This window comes from Spinacia oleracea, chromosome 2 (genome assembly GCF_020520425.1).
Source record: "Spinacia oleracea cultivar Varoflay chromosome 2, BTI_SOV_V1, whole genome shotgun sequence".
NCBI lineage: Eukaryota > Viridiplantae > Streptophyta > Magnoliopsida > Caryophyllales > Amaranthaceae > Spinacia > Spinacia oleracea.
In genome coordinates this window covers 107134145-107151752 of record NC_079488.1, presented here as the reverse complement: position 1 = coordinate 107151752, position 17608 = coordinate 107134145, and the positions used below count along the sequence as shown (strand labels likewise).

Below are 17608 nucleotides of genomic sequence, written 5' to 3'. Positions count from 1 at the left end.
TGGCCAAGCTAATTTATCAAAATCACTCCAATGGTTACGATAGTATCCTGAGACTTTTGCAAATTGTAAGCAACTCCCTAGCTACAACCATTGAAGATGCTGAGATAACTTTTTTTTTGTTAAGGCATAGTTTAGAGGACATATCTGCTTCACTCATTAGAATTATCATTTACATCTTCAAAATCTTCACAAGCCCTTTAATTTCAGTGCTTTCACATGAGACATTCTTTCCTTTCTCTAATAAGAAAATCGATAACAACGCTAAAACAAGGCAGCGACCCCTCTCCTCCAAGAAAAGTGGAGTCTTTACCCCATTATTATATAACCCTTGTCCCTCCTTCAGGAGTACTTCAATGGTGATAAAGAGTGAAGATCCCATATATGGAGGCAGTAGAGGAGAGCCATGAATGAGGATTGAGGACAGAAGAAATAGACTAATGAACAACACATTAATGAAACCACGAAGTCAATTTGATATGGCAATGAGATGAGTGGACTTGGCATAAATTTAATTGATACATTACATTATCGTAGTAACCAAATCTGAAATAATGAATAATATTTAATGCACTTTAAAAATAAACGAAGTATACAGTATATAATCCGCTAACTGTACAAACCAATTTGAATCAAAGGAACCCTTTTGTTAGAGAGACGGTTTAAAGATTCAAATTTGGGGACATGACCAATTTGTATGATCCAACCTTTTTAAAAACGTTCCCTAACACACAAAATATAGCCGTTTCATATCGGTCTGGATTTACAAAAAGTGGGTCCACCTCAGCATGACTGAATTTATAAGAACAACCAGTACTGAAAAATGAAAATTAACCACCAACTTCCGTTATCTTTCTTCCTTCAGATTTTTTTTTACACCAAATTTCATTTCATTTTTTTTTCCTTTTACTTTTTCCCCATTTCAACAATTCGACTTATCGTCCCATTTGTCTCTTCAAATTCCTTCTCCGCGTCTTCCTTTCTTTCTTCTCTCCGTTCATCCATTCAAATTCAAAATCCCCAGATCTCCCCATTTTTTTTCGAAAAACCCTAACCCTAAATTTCTAAATCACACCGATCTAAGTCGGTGGTTTTACAGCAATGGAGAACTTGATATCTCTTGTGAACAAGATTCAGAGAGCTTGTACTGCTCTTGGCGATCACGGTGATGAAAGCGCTCTCCCCACTCTATGGGATTCTCTCCCCGCCATCGCCGTCGTCGGTGGTCAGGTAAATTGCTCAGATCTCCGGTTCTTCTCAGATCCTACTTTTTACGCGCTTTCATGATTGTTTTATTTTCGGTAATTAGGGTTCTCGTTCTTTGAATCTTTGGTTCTTGGAATTGGAACTTGCTTGATATTGAGTTGAAGTGTATTTGATCGCAGTTTGAAGTAATTCGTGATGTTCGAATTATGCTAGCTTGAATTAGTGGCAAAAATAGCTGGATTTATGATTTGGTTTGATGCCATTATTATAGATTCAGTATATTAAGCTGTAGAATTATATTATACATCATTCACATTGTATTGCTGAATGCCGACACTTTGGGACTCATAAGCAATATGCTCCGTTTTCCTGATATTGAAATTTCCTAAGTAGCAAGGAATGTTCTTGTATACACAACTTTATTAGATTAGAGTATCATTTCCCGTTGAAGCTGAGTTTTGGGTTGCATTTAAGTGCGTAGATCAGAGTAATACAAATATGGACATGCTAATATGTTAGAGAAGGGTGAGCATGTTAGGTTGGAAAGCTCGGAGTACTTTTCTTTGCATTCACTGAAAGTTTAGGTTGTTGGTGAAGTTGAATTGTAGGAGCTGAATACTCCCTGATCATCACTGATGCTCTCTTTTGTTATCCTTTGTACGTCCACTCTCACTCTGGTTGGAGGTGATGTTTGATAAAGGGCTTGAATTACAGGAATGCTTGACTGTGTAATTTCAGTGGGTGTTTTGTTGTAAATTCCAAGTGTAGGTAGTCGGTAGTCCTCTATGAGTGTGATGATGAAGTGTTGTTGATCACTAGCTGCATTTAGTGTGATGGTCGGAGAGTGATGCACATAGGTCAACCGTTAGCAATTAGAATACTTGTTTATTTTTTCTTACCAAACAATATGTTCTTATACATGGGATATTTTGATGATTTTATAGAGTTCTGGGAAGTCGTCCGTTTTGGAGAGCATTGTCGGCAAGGACTTTCTGCCTCGTGGATCTGGTAAAAACATTTTTCTTGATACTTTTGGTTCTCGAGTTCTGTTTAGGGCTTACGTCCATTGTCTAACTTCATTATATGTGGTTTTAATTTAATTAATGCTACTATTTTATGCAGGTATTGTGACTAGGCGTCCTCTTGTTCTACAGTTACACAGGGTTGAAGAAAATAGAGAATGGGGAGAATTTATGCACCTTCCTAGGAAAAAGTTCACAGATTTTGGTATGTTAGTTTTTCATTCTTCGTAGATGGTTACTGATCTAGCATGTTTTCATGTGTACATTTTGGAAGTTCCTGTTGATATTCTTCCCTGCTCAAGTTATAATGAAAACCTTGGTCTTGCTTCTTCAGCTGCTGTGCGGAAGGAGATAGCAGATGAGACTGATAGAGAGACCGGACGTAGTAGTAAATCAATATCTACTGTTCCTATTCATCTAAGTATATACTCCCCCAACGGTAAGACACAATTTTCTTTGTTTTTTATGTGGCTTGAAGTCTTGAACATCCCTTGGCCTTTGCCTCTATTCTGTTATGTTGCTTTGTTTTCAAAAGTTCTGCTGAAAGTCGGAGTAGTAGTTTATGGGTAGTTTCTTTTACTGGGTAGGCTACATTGTACGTGGGTTTTCATTTTCATTTTTTTATTGTTTTATGAAGAATTTTGGAGATTTGGGCTGTTTTGAGTAGAATTGGCGGGATTGCATGAGAGTGCTTGATTGGAGTTTTAGAGGCCTCACACCAAAAATGACATTCTTATTATAATCTTCAATGACTATTTAATTTTAATATCCTTCTTTCTCTCTGTTTATGGTATGTTTAAGTTTGTTGCATTCAATTCAATTTTTGGCTTGCTTCAATGGTTATAAATTTTGTTATGTGAAGACTTTGGGTGTTGCATTATTTATATCTTTCTCAATATTTTAATGGCATAATGGAACTTTAACTTTTCCATGGTATACTGCCTTTCTTCACTCAAGGCAAAAATGAAATGAGACCTCAAAGGTTATCAAAATCGGGATTCAGTTTTGAATCGGAAGGGACTCTTGAAATCGATTCGTAAAATTGAATTGTAGATTCGTAAGATTCTACGAACAAGTATAATCAAGATTTTATTCTCAAATTTCTTGACAAGTGCTTATATTATAGGTGAAAAACTTAATAATTGAAATTTATAGTTGTTCATTAGCTAACTAAACAATAATTAACAATATTTATCTATTAATAAGTTTCTCACCATGATTCAAGTTTACGAGGTAATAGTTAGTTTTATGCACCCGTGAAATCCGTGATACTTGCTTGGTTTTTTTTAGGGGTGTTCCCCTCTCTTACACCAAATGTACCCGTGCTAATGCACGGGATTGATTGTTATTGGGGTGATGACTGGATGGTTACGTGAGAAATTAGTAGGTTAGGTAGTTATCTTTAGGATTTTTTTTTGTTATTTTGAGAAGTTACTCTACGGTAGGGTATGTAGTTATTCTTAGGATTTCTTAGTTTTTTTTTATTAAAAAAAAGAGATTGTATATAATTGTTAGGATGGAGTTTTGGAGGTTTGTGATTAAAAGTTAAGAAAATTGACATTCTTATTTATATAGGATTGCCATCATGTTTCTGAAACTTCTAAATCTAGCAGACTAGCACCCACGCTGTCAGCGCATGCACAAACACACCTTATCCCAATGTATCTTTTTCTGCTGTAGTTCCTACGAAGTATAATTTTTAGTATCTTGCTTATTCTTCCACGTTTATCGGATTCTTGAAGAATTTTATTGTATGAACATTAAAAGTCTTCGTCAAATAAATCTGTTAGTTTACCAAAAGAAATTACCATAATTGATGATAACAATCAAAATGATTTAAACATACTTTTAACTCTGCAAGGTTTTCTCTAATGATTTTAGATGAACATACAAAGGTAATTCTGACATAGATAATTTCTGAGTGCTTCTTTTCTCTTGTCTAGTTGCATATGGTTGCTAGTAATAACATTTTCGAACCTGTTCTTATCCCTATCTAAGGCAATGTGTACTAATTACCATTTGGTCTTTGGCAGTTGTTAATCTTACGCTTATTGATCTTCCTGGGCTTACCAAAGTGGCTATTGGTGAGTTATCCTTATTGAGACGCTGCTATCTGTTCAGATTGTGGTTCTGCTAATTCTATGTTAACGAGCATTGTTTTTTTTTTTTTTTGTATTTTCATTGATTCAGATGGTCAACCTGAGAGCATTGTTATGGATATTGAAACTATGGTTCGCTCTTATATTGAGAAGGTAATGTGAAAAGATGCTTTGAGCATTGAACTTCTTTACGCTACAAGTAAAGATGATTAAAAGTGTTTAATTAGGCCTAGGTGAAGGGTACCGAAGCGCACAAAGCGTGCTTTTTTGCGCTTCAATGAAATTCTTTTTCTTTTTTTGTTTTTATTTTACCTGGAAGCTTCTTTTTTATGGTGTTATTGTGTTTTTGACCACACACTATTAATCCTTAACAATAGAAAGTGGGCCAAGAGTCCAAAAGAAAAGGAAAAAGAAGAAGACAACAATCGCAACATACTATATGAATACTATGTTATGTGCCTAATTATTGTTATGACAAAGAGTAATACTTCCTTCGATTTTTTTAGATAACTCAATTTTTTTGTCGCGTTTGTCAATGCAATATTTCAACCAGTAATGTCTTTAATTAGCTATGTGTAAAAATTATAAAAAGTTGATACGGAGTATTATACATCTATACAATGAGACGATTATAACCAGATCTCACATGACTATATTTTTTTTCTTAAGTATAAATCACAATTAATAGTCAGAGTAGATTATATGAATAGTGACAAAAATCAAATTGTGTAATCTGAAAAAGAATGGAGGAAGTATATTTTTGGAAGCAAATCTGATGTTCATATATTTTTGTGGTTATTATAGTAAGATATACAGTACATATATGAACCTTTAATTCTTAAAAAGTGCGCTTCACATCGACGAAGCGCACTCCGTTTGCGCTTTGCTTCTAGGCTCTAGGATTCATATCGCTTTAGAGCGCTTTGCGCTTTTTATACACTTGTATGAGCATACCATAAATTCCACCTAAGCTACACCTCCTTTGGGGGCCAGGAATCGAGGAGACGAGGACTTGAGGAGGTCTTAATGATATACACAAATTTCTTCATGCAATTGAACTTGGATAAAAAAGTTAATGTTATTTTATCTTGGTAGCTATGGAGCTGATTTGTGCTCTGTCTGAGAGGGTGGTCCAATATATAATTATTATTTACTTGATTCTGATAACTGGATATCAGCCCTGTATACTTCTCGAGTATTCAGACCATGTGTAACCTTTGAATTTAATTATTATTTACTAGCTCCTCTTCCCTCGAGTCTTTATTTACTGGTATAAATCTAAATTCTTCATTACAATGGGTGTAATAAAAAATTCACAACAGCTGATACATTGTCTTGTTGCAGCCCAACTGTATCATTTTGGCAATCTCTCCTGCTAATCAAGATCTTGCTACATCTGATGCAATTAAAATTTCCCGTGAAGTGGACCCTAAAGGTGAGATATTCTTTTTTCCTTTTTATTCATCTAATTTGGTTTCATAACAAAGTGTGAAGCATGTTTATAGATCTTGCATGAGTTCCCTATGGGGTTTTTTAAGTCGCTGCCATCCCATTTTTGGCATACTTTTGGAATTTTTGTGTTTTATTACTGAGGAATTATGGTTAGTGGAGGGGCATATAGCATTTAGATTTGGTCCTTGGTGATTTTTTTTTGTTATTTTGGTCTTGGTTGGGAGGGGGGTTTACAATAGAAGTTTGCAAGTTTGTCATGCTGTGCGGTGAAATCTCATTCTCTGTCTTGCTCAAGTTCTTAATTTTCTTTCCTTTTACTGTGTCGTTGGTTTGTGATGGCATTTTGGGTAATTTGTCTGTTCTGAATATCATGATCCATATTGATGCTATAGTAGTTAATTTTTGATTAATTTATTTCTTGAAATTTTGTTCTTCTTGAATTTAGGGGAGAGGACATTTGGAGTTTTGACGAAGGTTGATCTTATGGACAAAGGAACTGATGCTGTCGATGTAAGTACTTTCTGTTTAAAGAAAACTAAATGTTATTCTTTCTGGAAACATGTTCTTTCTGTTTAAAGAAATTAAATGTTATTCTTTTTGGAAACAAGTTTTTTCTGTTTAAAGAAAATTAAATGTTGAAACAAATTCAAGAAAAGCACTAAGCCATAAATATCCCCCTTAAGGAGGAAAATAGAGACTAGAAGTCTTGAAGCATGCATTCCTATTCCTTACTCGATAACCTTGATTTTCTAGATTTTGGAAGGCAAATCATACAAGTTGCAGTTTCCTTGGGTTGGTGTTGTAAATCGTTCACAGGCTGATATCAATAAAAATGTTGATATGATTATTGCTCGACGTAAAGAACGAGAATTCTGGTCCTCTAGTCCAGAGTATAAGCATATGGCTAACAGAATGGGTTCAGAGTTCTTAGCCAAGATGATGTCCAAGGTATGTTGATTTTATGTGGATTATATCACCCCAAATATGTTAGCTTTTTATTTTGCATTACCCACTGCAACACATAATCTGATGAATCTCATATCTTCCAGCATTTAGAAACCGTCATCAAATCCCGGATTCCAGGCCTTCAGTCCCTTATTAACAAAACTATTGTTGAGCTAGAATCAGAGTTGAGTCGTCTCGGGAAGCCTGTTGCTACTGATGCTGGAGTAAGTATTTAAATCCCAATCTTTAGCTCTTTGTTTTATGTACTCCAATCCCAAGAAGTTGATCAACATTTCTGTTCTGAGTTGGTCCGTAATGTGCAGAAATAATATTAATTTGAGTAGTTAAGGTGAAACTTTGTGAGGCAGAAAGAACATTATCTTATTTAGTCCCCCCCCCCCCCCCTCCCCCTCCCAATTCAGCATGGAGTGTGACAGGGAAATGGTTCTTCGGATTCTCTTGGCTTGCTCCAATAGCTTCTCTTGGAATGTATGTTATGATTACTATTGAGTATTAGTAGGAACACTCGTAACTTATATTTGTGCATCCATGCTTGGGGCTTTTCTTCTGATGAATGAGACTTGTTAGCATGTTGACTTCATTTGGATAATTAACTTTCCGAATGCTGGAAACGAACTTGTATTATATGCAGTAGACTTGTTAGCATGTTGCCTGTTTCTTTGACTGGGTTAGAGTATTTTAAATCCTGAGATGCTCTTATCTGGATTGGGTATTGTAAGTTTCTTGCTCTTGTTAATCTTCTTTATGGATGGTCATTTTTTCTGTCATGTTGTGTTGATGCAGGGCAAGCTATACATGATCATGGAAATATGCCGGGGATTTGACCAGATATTTAAAGAACATCTTGATGGCGTGTATGTAATTTAGTTTAAATTTGTTCAACTTTAGATTTCAGTACTGGCTTGTCGTTTAATTCAGTCCCCCCTTCTTTTCTCAGCCAATCTCATTGAGCTGCAATTGTTGTGCTTTTGCAGACGCCCAGGTGGTGACAAAATCTATAGTGTGTTTGATAATCAGCTACCCGCTGCTTTGAAAAGGTTGCAATTTGACAAGCAACTTTCCATGGAGAATGTGAGGAAATTAATTACTGAAGCTGATGGGTATCAACCTCATCTTATTGCTCCAGAACAAGGATATCGGCGACTTATCGAGTCTTGTTTGGGTTCAATTAGAGGTCCTGCTGAGGCTGCAGTTGATGCGGTATGCTCTTAATATACACGAATTCTTATTTACAAAGGGTGTACAATAAATAGTGTAAACCAGAGTAAAAGTTAACTCAAAACGTTTTAAAGTTACGCTTATATAGGTAAAAGTTATCTATTTTTTAGTGATAACTTTTTCATTTCAGTAAAACATATTTCTTCAATACCACTAATAATGATTAATCATTTAACCACTTCTATCAACCTTTTTTTTACTAATATAAAAGTTAATCAAAACTAAGTTAAAGTTACAAAAAAATGGGTAAAAGTTATCTTGGTGTACAATAAAATTATTGTACACCTTGTGCGCGCAAGACCTTTTGCTTAATATATATGAATATTGGATAGAACTTGGTGCGTGTCATTTAAATTTGCTAAGTCAAAGTGCATCTCTTATAAGTTATAACCACTTCTATTATCAGTTGTTGCTCACTAGTTGTAATATTGAAACAGTATTTAAAAGATTTACTTTCTGATATGTTGCAGTCGTCAAGGTTTTTTTTACGAAGTATTTACTTATTAAAATGTTATCTTTTATGCTAAGAACTGTCACTTGGATAAACTGTTTTTCATGCACTGGCTTCTAGTGGGCTGTTTGTTTGTTTTTCATTTCTATGTTTTAAATGTATGATCACAACAAGAGCAATAAATTCTGCTCAATCTTAACAATCACTCTTTATTTAGGGGAGATAGTTGTTTCTGCTTCTCTTTGGGGAACAAAGTAATCTTTTACTCCATGTTTATTTTCATGACGAAATTTCTTTGTTTCTCCAGGTTCATGCAATATTGAAGGAGCTTGTTCACAAGGCTATAAATGAAACTTCGGTAAGTCATGATTTCACATTTACAGTTAATATCTTTACCATGTGTGTTAGTGTGGGATTGAAATAATGTAGGATACGTTCGATTTGTACTGGGAACTTATGATCTCATCTGTCCCTATAACATCTGTTTTCTCTGTACAAAATAATCCTCAACTCATATACTTCGTATTTAACAAAGGGACTGTAACTGAAGTCATTGTCTTGTCACCACTGAGTGTCTTACAATGGCAGTAGTTTTTGCCTTTCTGGTGTTTGCATGTTAGCATTATGTTACTAATGCTCTTTCTGCCATGTAGGAACTACGACAATACCCCACTCTCCGAGTAGAAGTATCAAATGCTGCTTCTGATTCATTGGAGAGGATGAGAGATGAAAGCAAGAGAGCGACTTTACAGCTTGTTGATATGGAGTGTGGTTACCTCACCGTCGATTTTTTCCGAAAGCTGCCTCAAGACGTTGAGAAAGGTGGCAACCCAACACATTCAATATTTGACCGTTATAACGATTCATATCTCCGTCGAATTGGTAAGCCACATTACACACTTCCTTTTTCTCTGCATTTGCTCCTAACCTAAAATCTTCATTTATGGCTATAGAAACTTGATTTTTATGCTCGAAATTGCTTTCTCCGAGTCTTACAACAAATATATTCTCGTCTCAGCTAGCTAGAGATTATTCATTTGTGGTCACTGTAGAAAACTGGTCTCTCATTGCTGCTTTCCCTGCAGGAACGACTGTGTTGTCATATGTCAACTTGGTTTGTGCAACATTGAGAAATTCCATTCCTAAATCTATTGTTTATTGTCAAGTACGTGATGCAAAGCGCAGCTTGCTTGATGTCTTCTTCACGGAATTGGGTGGGAAAGAGGTTGTTTATTAATCTATTTTCGAATAAACAAGAAAAAGGAAAACCCCCACATAAAAAAAGAAATCTCAAAACACAATTGTTCCTCATATTTGCTTTCTCTGTGCAGGCAAAAGCATTGGGTAGGATGTTGGATGAAGATCCAGCAATTATGCAGAGGCGTACCAACATAGCGAAGAGGTTGGAGTTGTATAGGACTGCACAATCGGATATTGATTCAATTGCCTGGGCAAAGTGAGGGGACGGAAATCTGGGCAGAAGCCTTTTGTCTTTGTGTATCCTGAATTGCTAGTTTGTAGCAAAAATGTGATTCTTTGATTCATATAGAATATATACGGCATGGTTTTCTCATCCATGGTTGAGGCCATTGTAGCCTTGTAGGGGACAAATCACGGCTCAATTTTATTTTGTACTAGCATGTGTATATGCTCTGGTGGTTGTAACGTCTTATCGATTGTTCATCCTTGATGCTTGAACTTCTACCAAATTCTATGCGGTGAGGTGCCTCTTTTTGTCAATGTGAAATCTCTTTGCAATTACGCAACAACTTTTCTTTATGTGGCAAATATATCTTCGAGACTTTGAAATTAAATGCGTCATTAGCGCTTTTAAATTGATAAAATACGGGTGTTGTAAAAATGATAAAGAAGTGTTGGGACAAAGTTGGGAGGGGATAGTTTTGCATATAAGTTGAGATGTGATGTTTAACTTAATAATTCCATTTAAACAATGACAAACCACTAAATGTCTTACTCTATCTACTATATAAGCAATCGATTTAATGTACTTTAAAATTCGATTAATCTAGACTGGGGCTGGTATTAAGTGATTGATTGCAACAGTTAGAAAGGATATAAGTATGTAGTATGTAAATAGACCTATTATCTTCATATGGATTTCCTCAAAAAACAAAAACAAAATAATATACACAAAATATGAACAAGCTCGACCACCCAATTTGCTAGTCTATCAAAATTGAGTTTGCCCCTTTGGGACTAATATTCATTTAGAAACACCATATAAGAGGAAGCATGTGATCTCTTTTAAAACGTGACATGATTTTATAACCTCATTATTTAAAACGTGACATGATTTTATAGATAAACCAGTAGGGCTATAAATAAGAATTTAATGCATTTTGTAAATTGGATTAATTTAAGAATGCATTACAAAATCACACGTCAATTGGTGTAAATTTCTGTTTTTATTTTTAGCTTCCTATACGAAAGTATGTACGGAGTAGCAATGTAGCATTTAGGACTTTATGTCATTTTCCTTTAAGATAAGGTGTGTGTAGAATGGAATATTAGAGAGCCGAGACAATTAAGAGTAAATGCACTTGGGAATGATGAATGATGATACAACGAATTTCTAATATAGACTATAGAGTACGCAACAATGTTATAATTTAAATTATTAAGTGTTTGATAACAACAACGGGGGTGTAGCTCATATGGTAGAGCGCTCGCTTCGCATGCGAGAGGCACGGGGTTCGATTCCCCGCACCTCCACCTTTTTGTGTTGTCCCCTATATTTTTATGTTTATCCATGATTCTTTTTTGCTTAACACTTGTCTTCATAACATAAAAAATGATGTCATGAACCAATTACACAACTTCTATCAAACAAAGCAATAAATATAAACCCTCCCAACCCCCTACATTATAATGCTAACAAGTAACAACAAAAATGACAACATATAACATATGGTAAGTCAAAAATATGAACACACAATCTAATTTTAGCCTATAAAAATGACAATACCTCAATCTTTGTTGCAACGTACCATTACTACATTTTTCTCATATACTCAACAAAAAATCAAAAAAAGAGAGAGATTATGGAGGGTGTAATTAGGAGGAGAAAGAAAGGGATAATAAAACCAATTAAGATTAATAAAGGGATAATGATGTTGGAAGATAATGAAAGAGATGAGCCATTAAGTCCATCATCTGTTATGTTTCATAAGCCTAACTTCAATATTCATATTTTGGCAATTATGGGTTGTAAAACTACAATTGATCTTGAGCTTTGTAAGGCCAAACTTCCCTTCACTCTTCTCAAGCATCCTCGTTTCTCTAGTGTTGTGGTAATTCTTTCTTTTATTTTCCCCCTTTTACGCGCTTTTTTATTTTATTTTTTACATATGATAAATATAACGTTTTAGTATAGATATATTTCAATAAAACTAGTAACATACCATTCCTATAGTGACACATAGCGGCGATAAACGTGAATAGTGGCACATATTATAGAGCAGTATACCAATGAGGTTTTGGTCTAATGGTTAAGACTGAGAGTTTATGTACGATAGGTCTCAAGTTCGAATCCCTAGTCCCATTTATAAGTTGTATTGCTCATTGTACGTGGCTCATACTAACAAAAACCATATAGGGTAGTATAGATGTGAGCAACTTTGTTTACACCGGTTGCGGAGCTGCATGATTCTCTCCTTATGAGCAGAATTATACCGCTAGGTGCATCGGAGTGCATAATACAACCCACAAATTGGGGCTAAAGTTTTTCCCTTAAAAGTTTCTAATTGCACAATTCTTTGATTTACTTAACTAACTTTTCCTATTTCTAGTATTACCTATCATTTGAAATGATAGGCTTATGTAAAAAGAATTATGGTACTCGGTATTAGGCTAATTGTTAGATACTTGAATTTCTATATGATCAGTTGTGAAAAAGAATAGTAGTGATACGTTCCGTTTGGTTTTGTGTAAAACTTTTTTAATGGAAATAAACTTTCAAGTAAAATAATTTCAAAGAAAAACACAATTTCAAAATAGTTTTTCTTTATTTGATTACAAGAAAAATAATAAAAAAAGGAAAATGGGAGTAGATGGATAGAGATTGATGAGAAGAGACTAAAGAGGGAAAAGGGAGGTGACGATCGAGGGAAAATGATCGAGTTTTCGTTCATTTTAAATGGAAAATGTTTTCCATCTTTAAAAGAGTTATCGAAAATCTATTTTTCATGGGGGAAATTGTTTCCATCAAAACGTTTTATACCAAACCAAACATTTCCTGACTTGGAAACAAATCAATAATTCAAACGTAAAAACTAAACCCTTTGGCACGAGAAACTCCATCTTGCACCCCGCATGCACCTGGCTCTAAGCACCTGGTTCTAGGACTCTAGGTGCACTCGGATTCAAAATATTTTTTTTAACATAAATAATGACAATTAATGTTTAAAATAAAATCTTTGTTTTTTATACAGGTAGGGGATCTAAGTAAAGGAGAAGAATTGAGATGGGTGAGAACAAAAGTAGACTTAGACAAACACATTATAGTTCCAAACATACACCAAGAAAACATAGAATCACCAGACAAGTATGTGGAAGACTACATATACAACCTCAGCAAAACAACCTTAGACAAATCAAGACCACTTTGGGACATCCATGTCCTTCATCTTAAGCTCTCTAAAGATGTCAAGGCCCTTGCAATATTTCGTATTCATCACTCACTCGGCGATGGCACGTCTCTAATCTCTCTATTAATGGCCCTTACGCGTAAGACCTCTGATGCCAACTCCTTGCCAACTATTCCTGTTCAAAAGGTGTACGAAGAGGATGATGATAATGGTCGCAAATGGTTGATTTGGAGATGGGTTTTGGAATTATGGTGGGTGTTGAAGTTGTCTTGGAATACTTTGATGGATGTGTTGATTTTTGTAGCAACCGCGCTTTTTTTGAAGGATAATGCTCTTCTTAAGAGTTCTACAAAAGGAGGAAGTGTGAATAAACCAAGGCGCATTGTTTACAAGATATTTAGCCTTGATGATATGAAATTGGTGAAGAATGCAATTGATGGTGTAAGTTCATTATTTTCTTTAGTTATTCTCACCTTTTCTAAGTATTACCCCGTTTCATAAAGTTCTTTACGATTTAAAAAATGTGTCCAAAAATCAAAATTTTGACTATAAATTTTCACTATTATATCTATAAAAAATTATCATGAGATATCTTGTTAGATTCTTCTTAAAACGTATTTTATAAATATCAATTGTTTATATTTTTTTGCCATACATAATTTGATATAATTAACGGTCAAACATTATGCCGGGGTCCGTGCAAATAGTAAATAGAAAGATCTTTTTGAAACGGAGGTAGTGTTGCTTCTTTATTTCACTTTGTAAATGAAAGTTAAATTGATTTGAATTTTAGTGTTGAAATTTGAGATTTGTATTACCAATTTAAGAGAAAATTTCAATGAAAAAATGAGTTAAATCATGATTTTTTAAGGAAAAAAGAGAGGAAAATTTATAAGAAACTGATATATGAGTCCACCTGATAGCAGAAGTAACTGAAACCGTTAACATGTGGTAAATTCAAAGTTTATAAAATTAAAGTGGTAATTTTTAAAACCCATCTTATACGATGATAAGTTTTAAAAGTGGGTCTATAATGTGGTAAAAAAAGAAAAATTAAAAAAAAATCAATTTGTTAAAGTTGATTCATTGCATTGAGCTAAAATATATGCCACATTGTGGGATGCAGACCATCAATGATGTCGCACTTGGAATCACAGAAGCTGGTTTATCTCGATATCTTAACAGGAAATATGGTAAGCCTTTCGCTCTCATTACAATTTGTTTAACATATTGTAAGTTGTAACTAATGCATTCTAGTTAGAATTGATCATGGGGCGGGAAATAAGGGAAGATTATTAGGTGTACCAGGGTGTACCGTGCACCCAAAGATAATTTTATGTCCGTTGGTGGTACCTATAACATTTTCTCCTCACATGTAAGAAGAAAATGTGAGAGGTGCACGGTGCACCCGGGTGCATTTAATATGCTCTGGGCAGAACGGGGTGGACACAAATATAACTATTAAGGAACAATTAGATAAAAGTTTGTATCGAGCCTGATTTGTTTGTTAATAAACCAAGTTAAGCTAATTTATAGTTTAACAACTAAAGGAACCCAATTCAAACATAATGGTATTTGGCTATAAAGCTCATGAGCTCTTTAAGAAAAACAATGTATCTTCGTGAGATTGTTATATCCTTTAATACCAACGCCTAAACTATCAATTGAATGAGAAAGGGAGGGAACTTTTACATAACTTGTCCAAGAAACTTTTTAATTTGTGCTTAACTATTGTTGGAATATGCTTTATCAGTTTATCAATTGAAGACTTGAAAAATCTTAAAGCTCGGCTCAAACTAGGAGAATTCTTATCAAGCCTAGCTAACTTGATAAGGATTCTTAAGCTTGAGTTTGAACTCCGTAAAATTTAGCTAAATCAAGCCAATCCATATTTGATTTAGGCCTGTTCTTTAGAGCTGAACTGAACTGAATTGAACTGAACTGAACTGAACTGAACTGAACTGAATGCTCCTGAACTGAACTGAACTGAACTGAACTGTCAAATAAACCCTAAAACTGAAATTAAGCCAAAAAAAACAGGGCCTTAGTAGGCCCAAATGGGGTCGAAATGTAGTAGGGGAAGCCATATACTTGATCAAATCTACGTTAAAGTGGTTGCGTAATCAGTGTAACAAGCATACATCATTAGATATACTGCTGTACATGTTCTATATGGAATTAACATTTCATGTCCATGTTTTTTTTTTGATCAGGAATCAATGTAGACGATCACATTCGTCTTAGATCAGTTCTTCTAATCAACATACGACCAACCGGAGGAATACAAGTGAGACGTTTATCAAAAACTTTAATGTACATATACGAAGTATTACTCAATCTGTCTCATTTTTTTGCCTCATTTTGACGGAAAAACTCTCACAGAAATTGGTCAAGTAGAGCAAGTAAAATGAAACTGATGGAGTATGTGAAAATATACATGAATATATGATCGAGTCAAATTAATTATGTACATTTCATCATTCATGGTATGTAACATTATATTTGTAGGCTCTAGCTGATATGATGGAGAAAGATACAGAGGTAAAATGGGGGAATTCATTAGGGTATGTACTCCTTCCATTTACCATTGGATTACGTGATGATCCTTTAGATTACATCCGAAAAGCCAAGGCTAAGGTTGATAGAAAGAAGCATTCACTAGAGGTGTTGTACACATATTTCATTGCTGAAGTTGTAATGAAGTTGTTTGGTAATAAGTTTGCTAGCAAAGTAAGTGATCGAATCAACGCTCATACAACCATCGCCTTCTCCAATTTAGTTGGACCTTTGGAAGAGATTGGTTTTTATGGCCACCCTTTGGCTTTTCTTGCTCCTTCTTCATATGGTCAACCTCATGTAAGTCCTAATTTGTACTTTTGTATTAATGCTAATCCTGGGTGGTTTAAAGATGGTTGTGGATCGGGTCGGACTTCATCATACTACATGTGCTTTTGTCCAAGATGGATACGGCCCACGCCAAAACACACTTATTTTGTGTTTGGACGGGTCGTGCCTAAGCATATATCACTCAATTTAGCGTGTATATTCACGCTTTTTTAAAAAACGGCCCACACCAAAACCCACTTGTTTTGTGTCTGGCCTGGTCGTGCCTAAGACTAATGTCACTCAATTTAACGTGTATTTTCATCCTTTTTTAAAATAAGGCCCACGCCAAAATCCAGTTGTTTTCTGTCTGGTCGGGTCATCTACGTTCATTCAATTAAACGTGTGTTTTCTTGCCTTTTGAAAAACTACAGCCACGCCAAACCCAACTATTTTGTGTCTGACCGGGTCGTGTCTAAGTCTAATTTCACTCAATTAAACATTTAAAAATGTGTATTTTCATGCATTTTTCAAAAATACGGCCCACGCTAAACCCACTTGTTTTGTGTCTGGCTGGGTCATCCATAAACCTAATTTCACTCAATTTAACGTGTCTTTTAATGCCTAGTCCACGGCCCATAACTCTGTGCTCATGTCGGGCCATATTATTTGTGTTGGGCCGTGCCTTGACCCGACCCAACCCAGTGCCATCTTTTAGTCAGGCCGCTGCTAATTAATGATTGATTTTGTTGCTAATTTAACAGGAATTGATGATTAACTTTCAAAGTTATACAAACAAGATGACATTAGTTCTGGCTGTTGATGAAGATGTTGTTCCAGATCCTCATCAATTGTGTGATGATATTGTTGAATCCCTCAAACAAGTGAAAGATGCTGTTATAACAAAAGGCCTTGTTAAAGACTTTGCTGTACCAAATGGGAACCCAACTGCACATCAATGATAGACAGATACCTCATCACAGAATATATATATACTCATACCGGGCCGGATGAGGGCGGGCTTTAACCACCCCAATGTTACCATTACCCAAACACATTCGCGGTCATAACCACCGCCCCGGCCCGGCCATAAAAAAATATTGTATTATACCACCCTACAATGGCACAAACATAAACTCCGTATTATATTAACTATACAACGTACTACCATAGTCAACCTATATATATGTTTGCAAATAAGACATCTATCTGTCTCATGGAATGAATAAAACACTAAGCCATAGTAAGACTTCCTTTGTAGTTGTACCATATGACCAAAAGAGGAATATAGTTATATAGCCATATTAAGCGAATACTTTTCTCTTATTTTATTAATGAATGTGGGACATTTACAATGATGTTTTGTAGTTCATATCTTAACACAATAACACATTAACACTTCATCTCATATATAAAATTTCTTTTTTCAGTATGGGGAATGGGAAGTTTCATGTGATGAAGTCATGGGAACTTCTTATAGCGTGATATAGCCAAAATAGTTAGCTAGTCATGTAGAAAATGTAAACATATCGATACTATATGGATTGGAGTACTCATTAACATTTTTAATAGACCAATTGAGGTTGACATGAGTGGTTAAGGGCCTATTGCTTCTTAACAGGCCCTTAACCAATGTCTCGGGTTCGAGCCTTGGGAATGGAAAAAATCTCAACTGGGAGGGATGCTGTCCATCGAGGTACCAGGGCCGGTCCTGACATTTTTGAGGTCTATGGGCGAAAAAAAATTTGAGGCCCTTTTAATGGTACA

The 17608-nt window shown here is 35.1% G+C and overlaps 2 protein-coding genes and 1 non-coding gene across 3 annotated transcripts; all 3 read left to right on the top strand.

Annotated features, from left to right (window-relative positions):
- The first annotated feature begins 834 nt into the window (after nucleotides 1-834).
- On the top strand, nucleotides 835-10151 carry LOC110786307 (dynamin-related protein 5A). Its single transcript, XM_021990855.2, has 16 exons — nucleotides 835-1227; nucleotides 2148-2211; nucleotides 2326-2430; nucleotides 2560-2664; nucleotides 4259-4309; nucleotides 4416-4477; nucleotides 5669-5759; nucleotides 6222-6286; nucleotides 6530-6724; nucleotides 6826-6945; nucleotides 7526-7596; nucleotides 7717-7942; nucleotides 8719-8769; nucleotides 9065-9293; nucleotides 9497-9636; nucleotides 9743-10151. The coding sequence occupies exons 1-16, from the start codon at nucleotides 1099-1101 to the stop codon at nucleotides 9869-9871; spliced, it is 1833 nt and encodes a 610-aa protein (XP_021846547.1). The 5' UTR covers nucleotides 835-1098; the 3' UTR covers nucleotides 9872-10151.
- A 920-nt stretch (nucleotides 10152-11071) lies between these two features.
- TRNAA-CGC (transfer RNA alanine (anticodon CGC)) lies at nucleotides 11072-11144 on the top strand. Its single transcript has one exon. It is a non-coding gene; the product is annotated as a tRNA-Ala (tRNA).
- Nucleotides 11145-11454: 310 nt separating this feature from the next.
- On the top strand, nucleotides 11455-17148 carry LOC110784720 (wax ester synthase/diacylglycerol acyltransferase 11). The gene is made up of 6 exons (XM_021989169.2): nucleotides 11455-11722; nucleotides 12863-13459; nucleotides 14145-14211; nucleotides 15232-15305; nucleotides 15527-15874; nucleotides 16606-17148. Exons 1-6 carry the CDS (start codon nucleotides 11474-11476, stop codon nucleotides 16801-16803), a joined length of 1533 nt encoding a protein of 510 aa, XP_021844861.1. The 5' UTR covers nucleotides 11455-11473; the 3' UTR covers nucleotides 16804-17148.
- Nucleotides 17149-17608: the final 460 nt, after the last annotated feature.

Excerpts from the sequence above, each read along its gene's own strand:
- LOC110786307 (XM_021990855.2), top strand. The coding sequence starts at position 1,099 with ATGGAGAACTTGATATCTCTTGTGAACAAGATTCAGAGAGCTTGTACT. Across the intron at positions 4,478-5,668 it reads TTCGCTCTTATATTGAGAAG|CCCAACTGTATCATTTTGGC; the intron begins GTAATGTGAAAA and ends GTCTTGTTGCAG. Across the intron at positions 9,637-9,742 it reads CGGAATTGGGTGGGAAAGAG|GCAAAAGCATTGGGTAGGAT; the intron begins GTTGTTTATTAA and ends TTCTCTGTGCAG.
- LOC110784720 (XM_021989169.2), top strand. The coding sequence starts at position 11,474 with ATGGAGGGTGTAATTAGGAGGAGAAAGAAAGGGATAATAAAACCAATT. Across the intron at positions 11,723-12,862 it reads CTCGTTTCTCTAGTGTTGTG|GTAGGGGATCTAAGTAAAGG; the intron begins GTAATTCTTTCT and ends TTTTTTATACAG. Across the intron at positions 13,460-14,144 it reads TGAAGAATGCAATTGATGGT|ACCATCAATGATGTCGCACT; the intron begins GTAAGTTCATTA and ends TGTGGGATGCAG.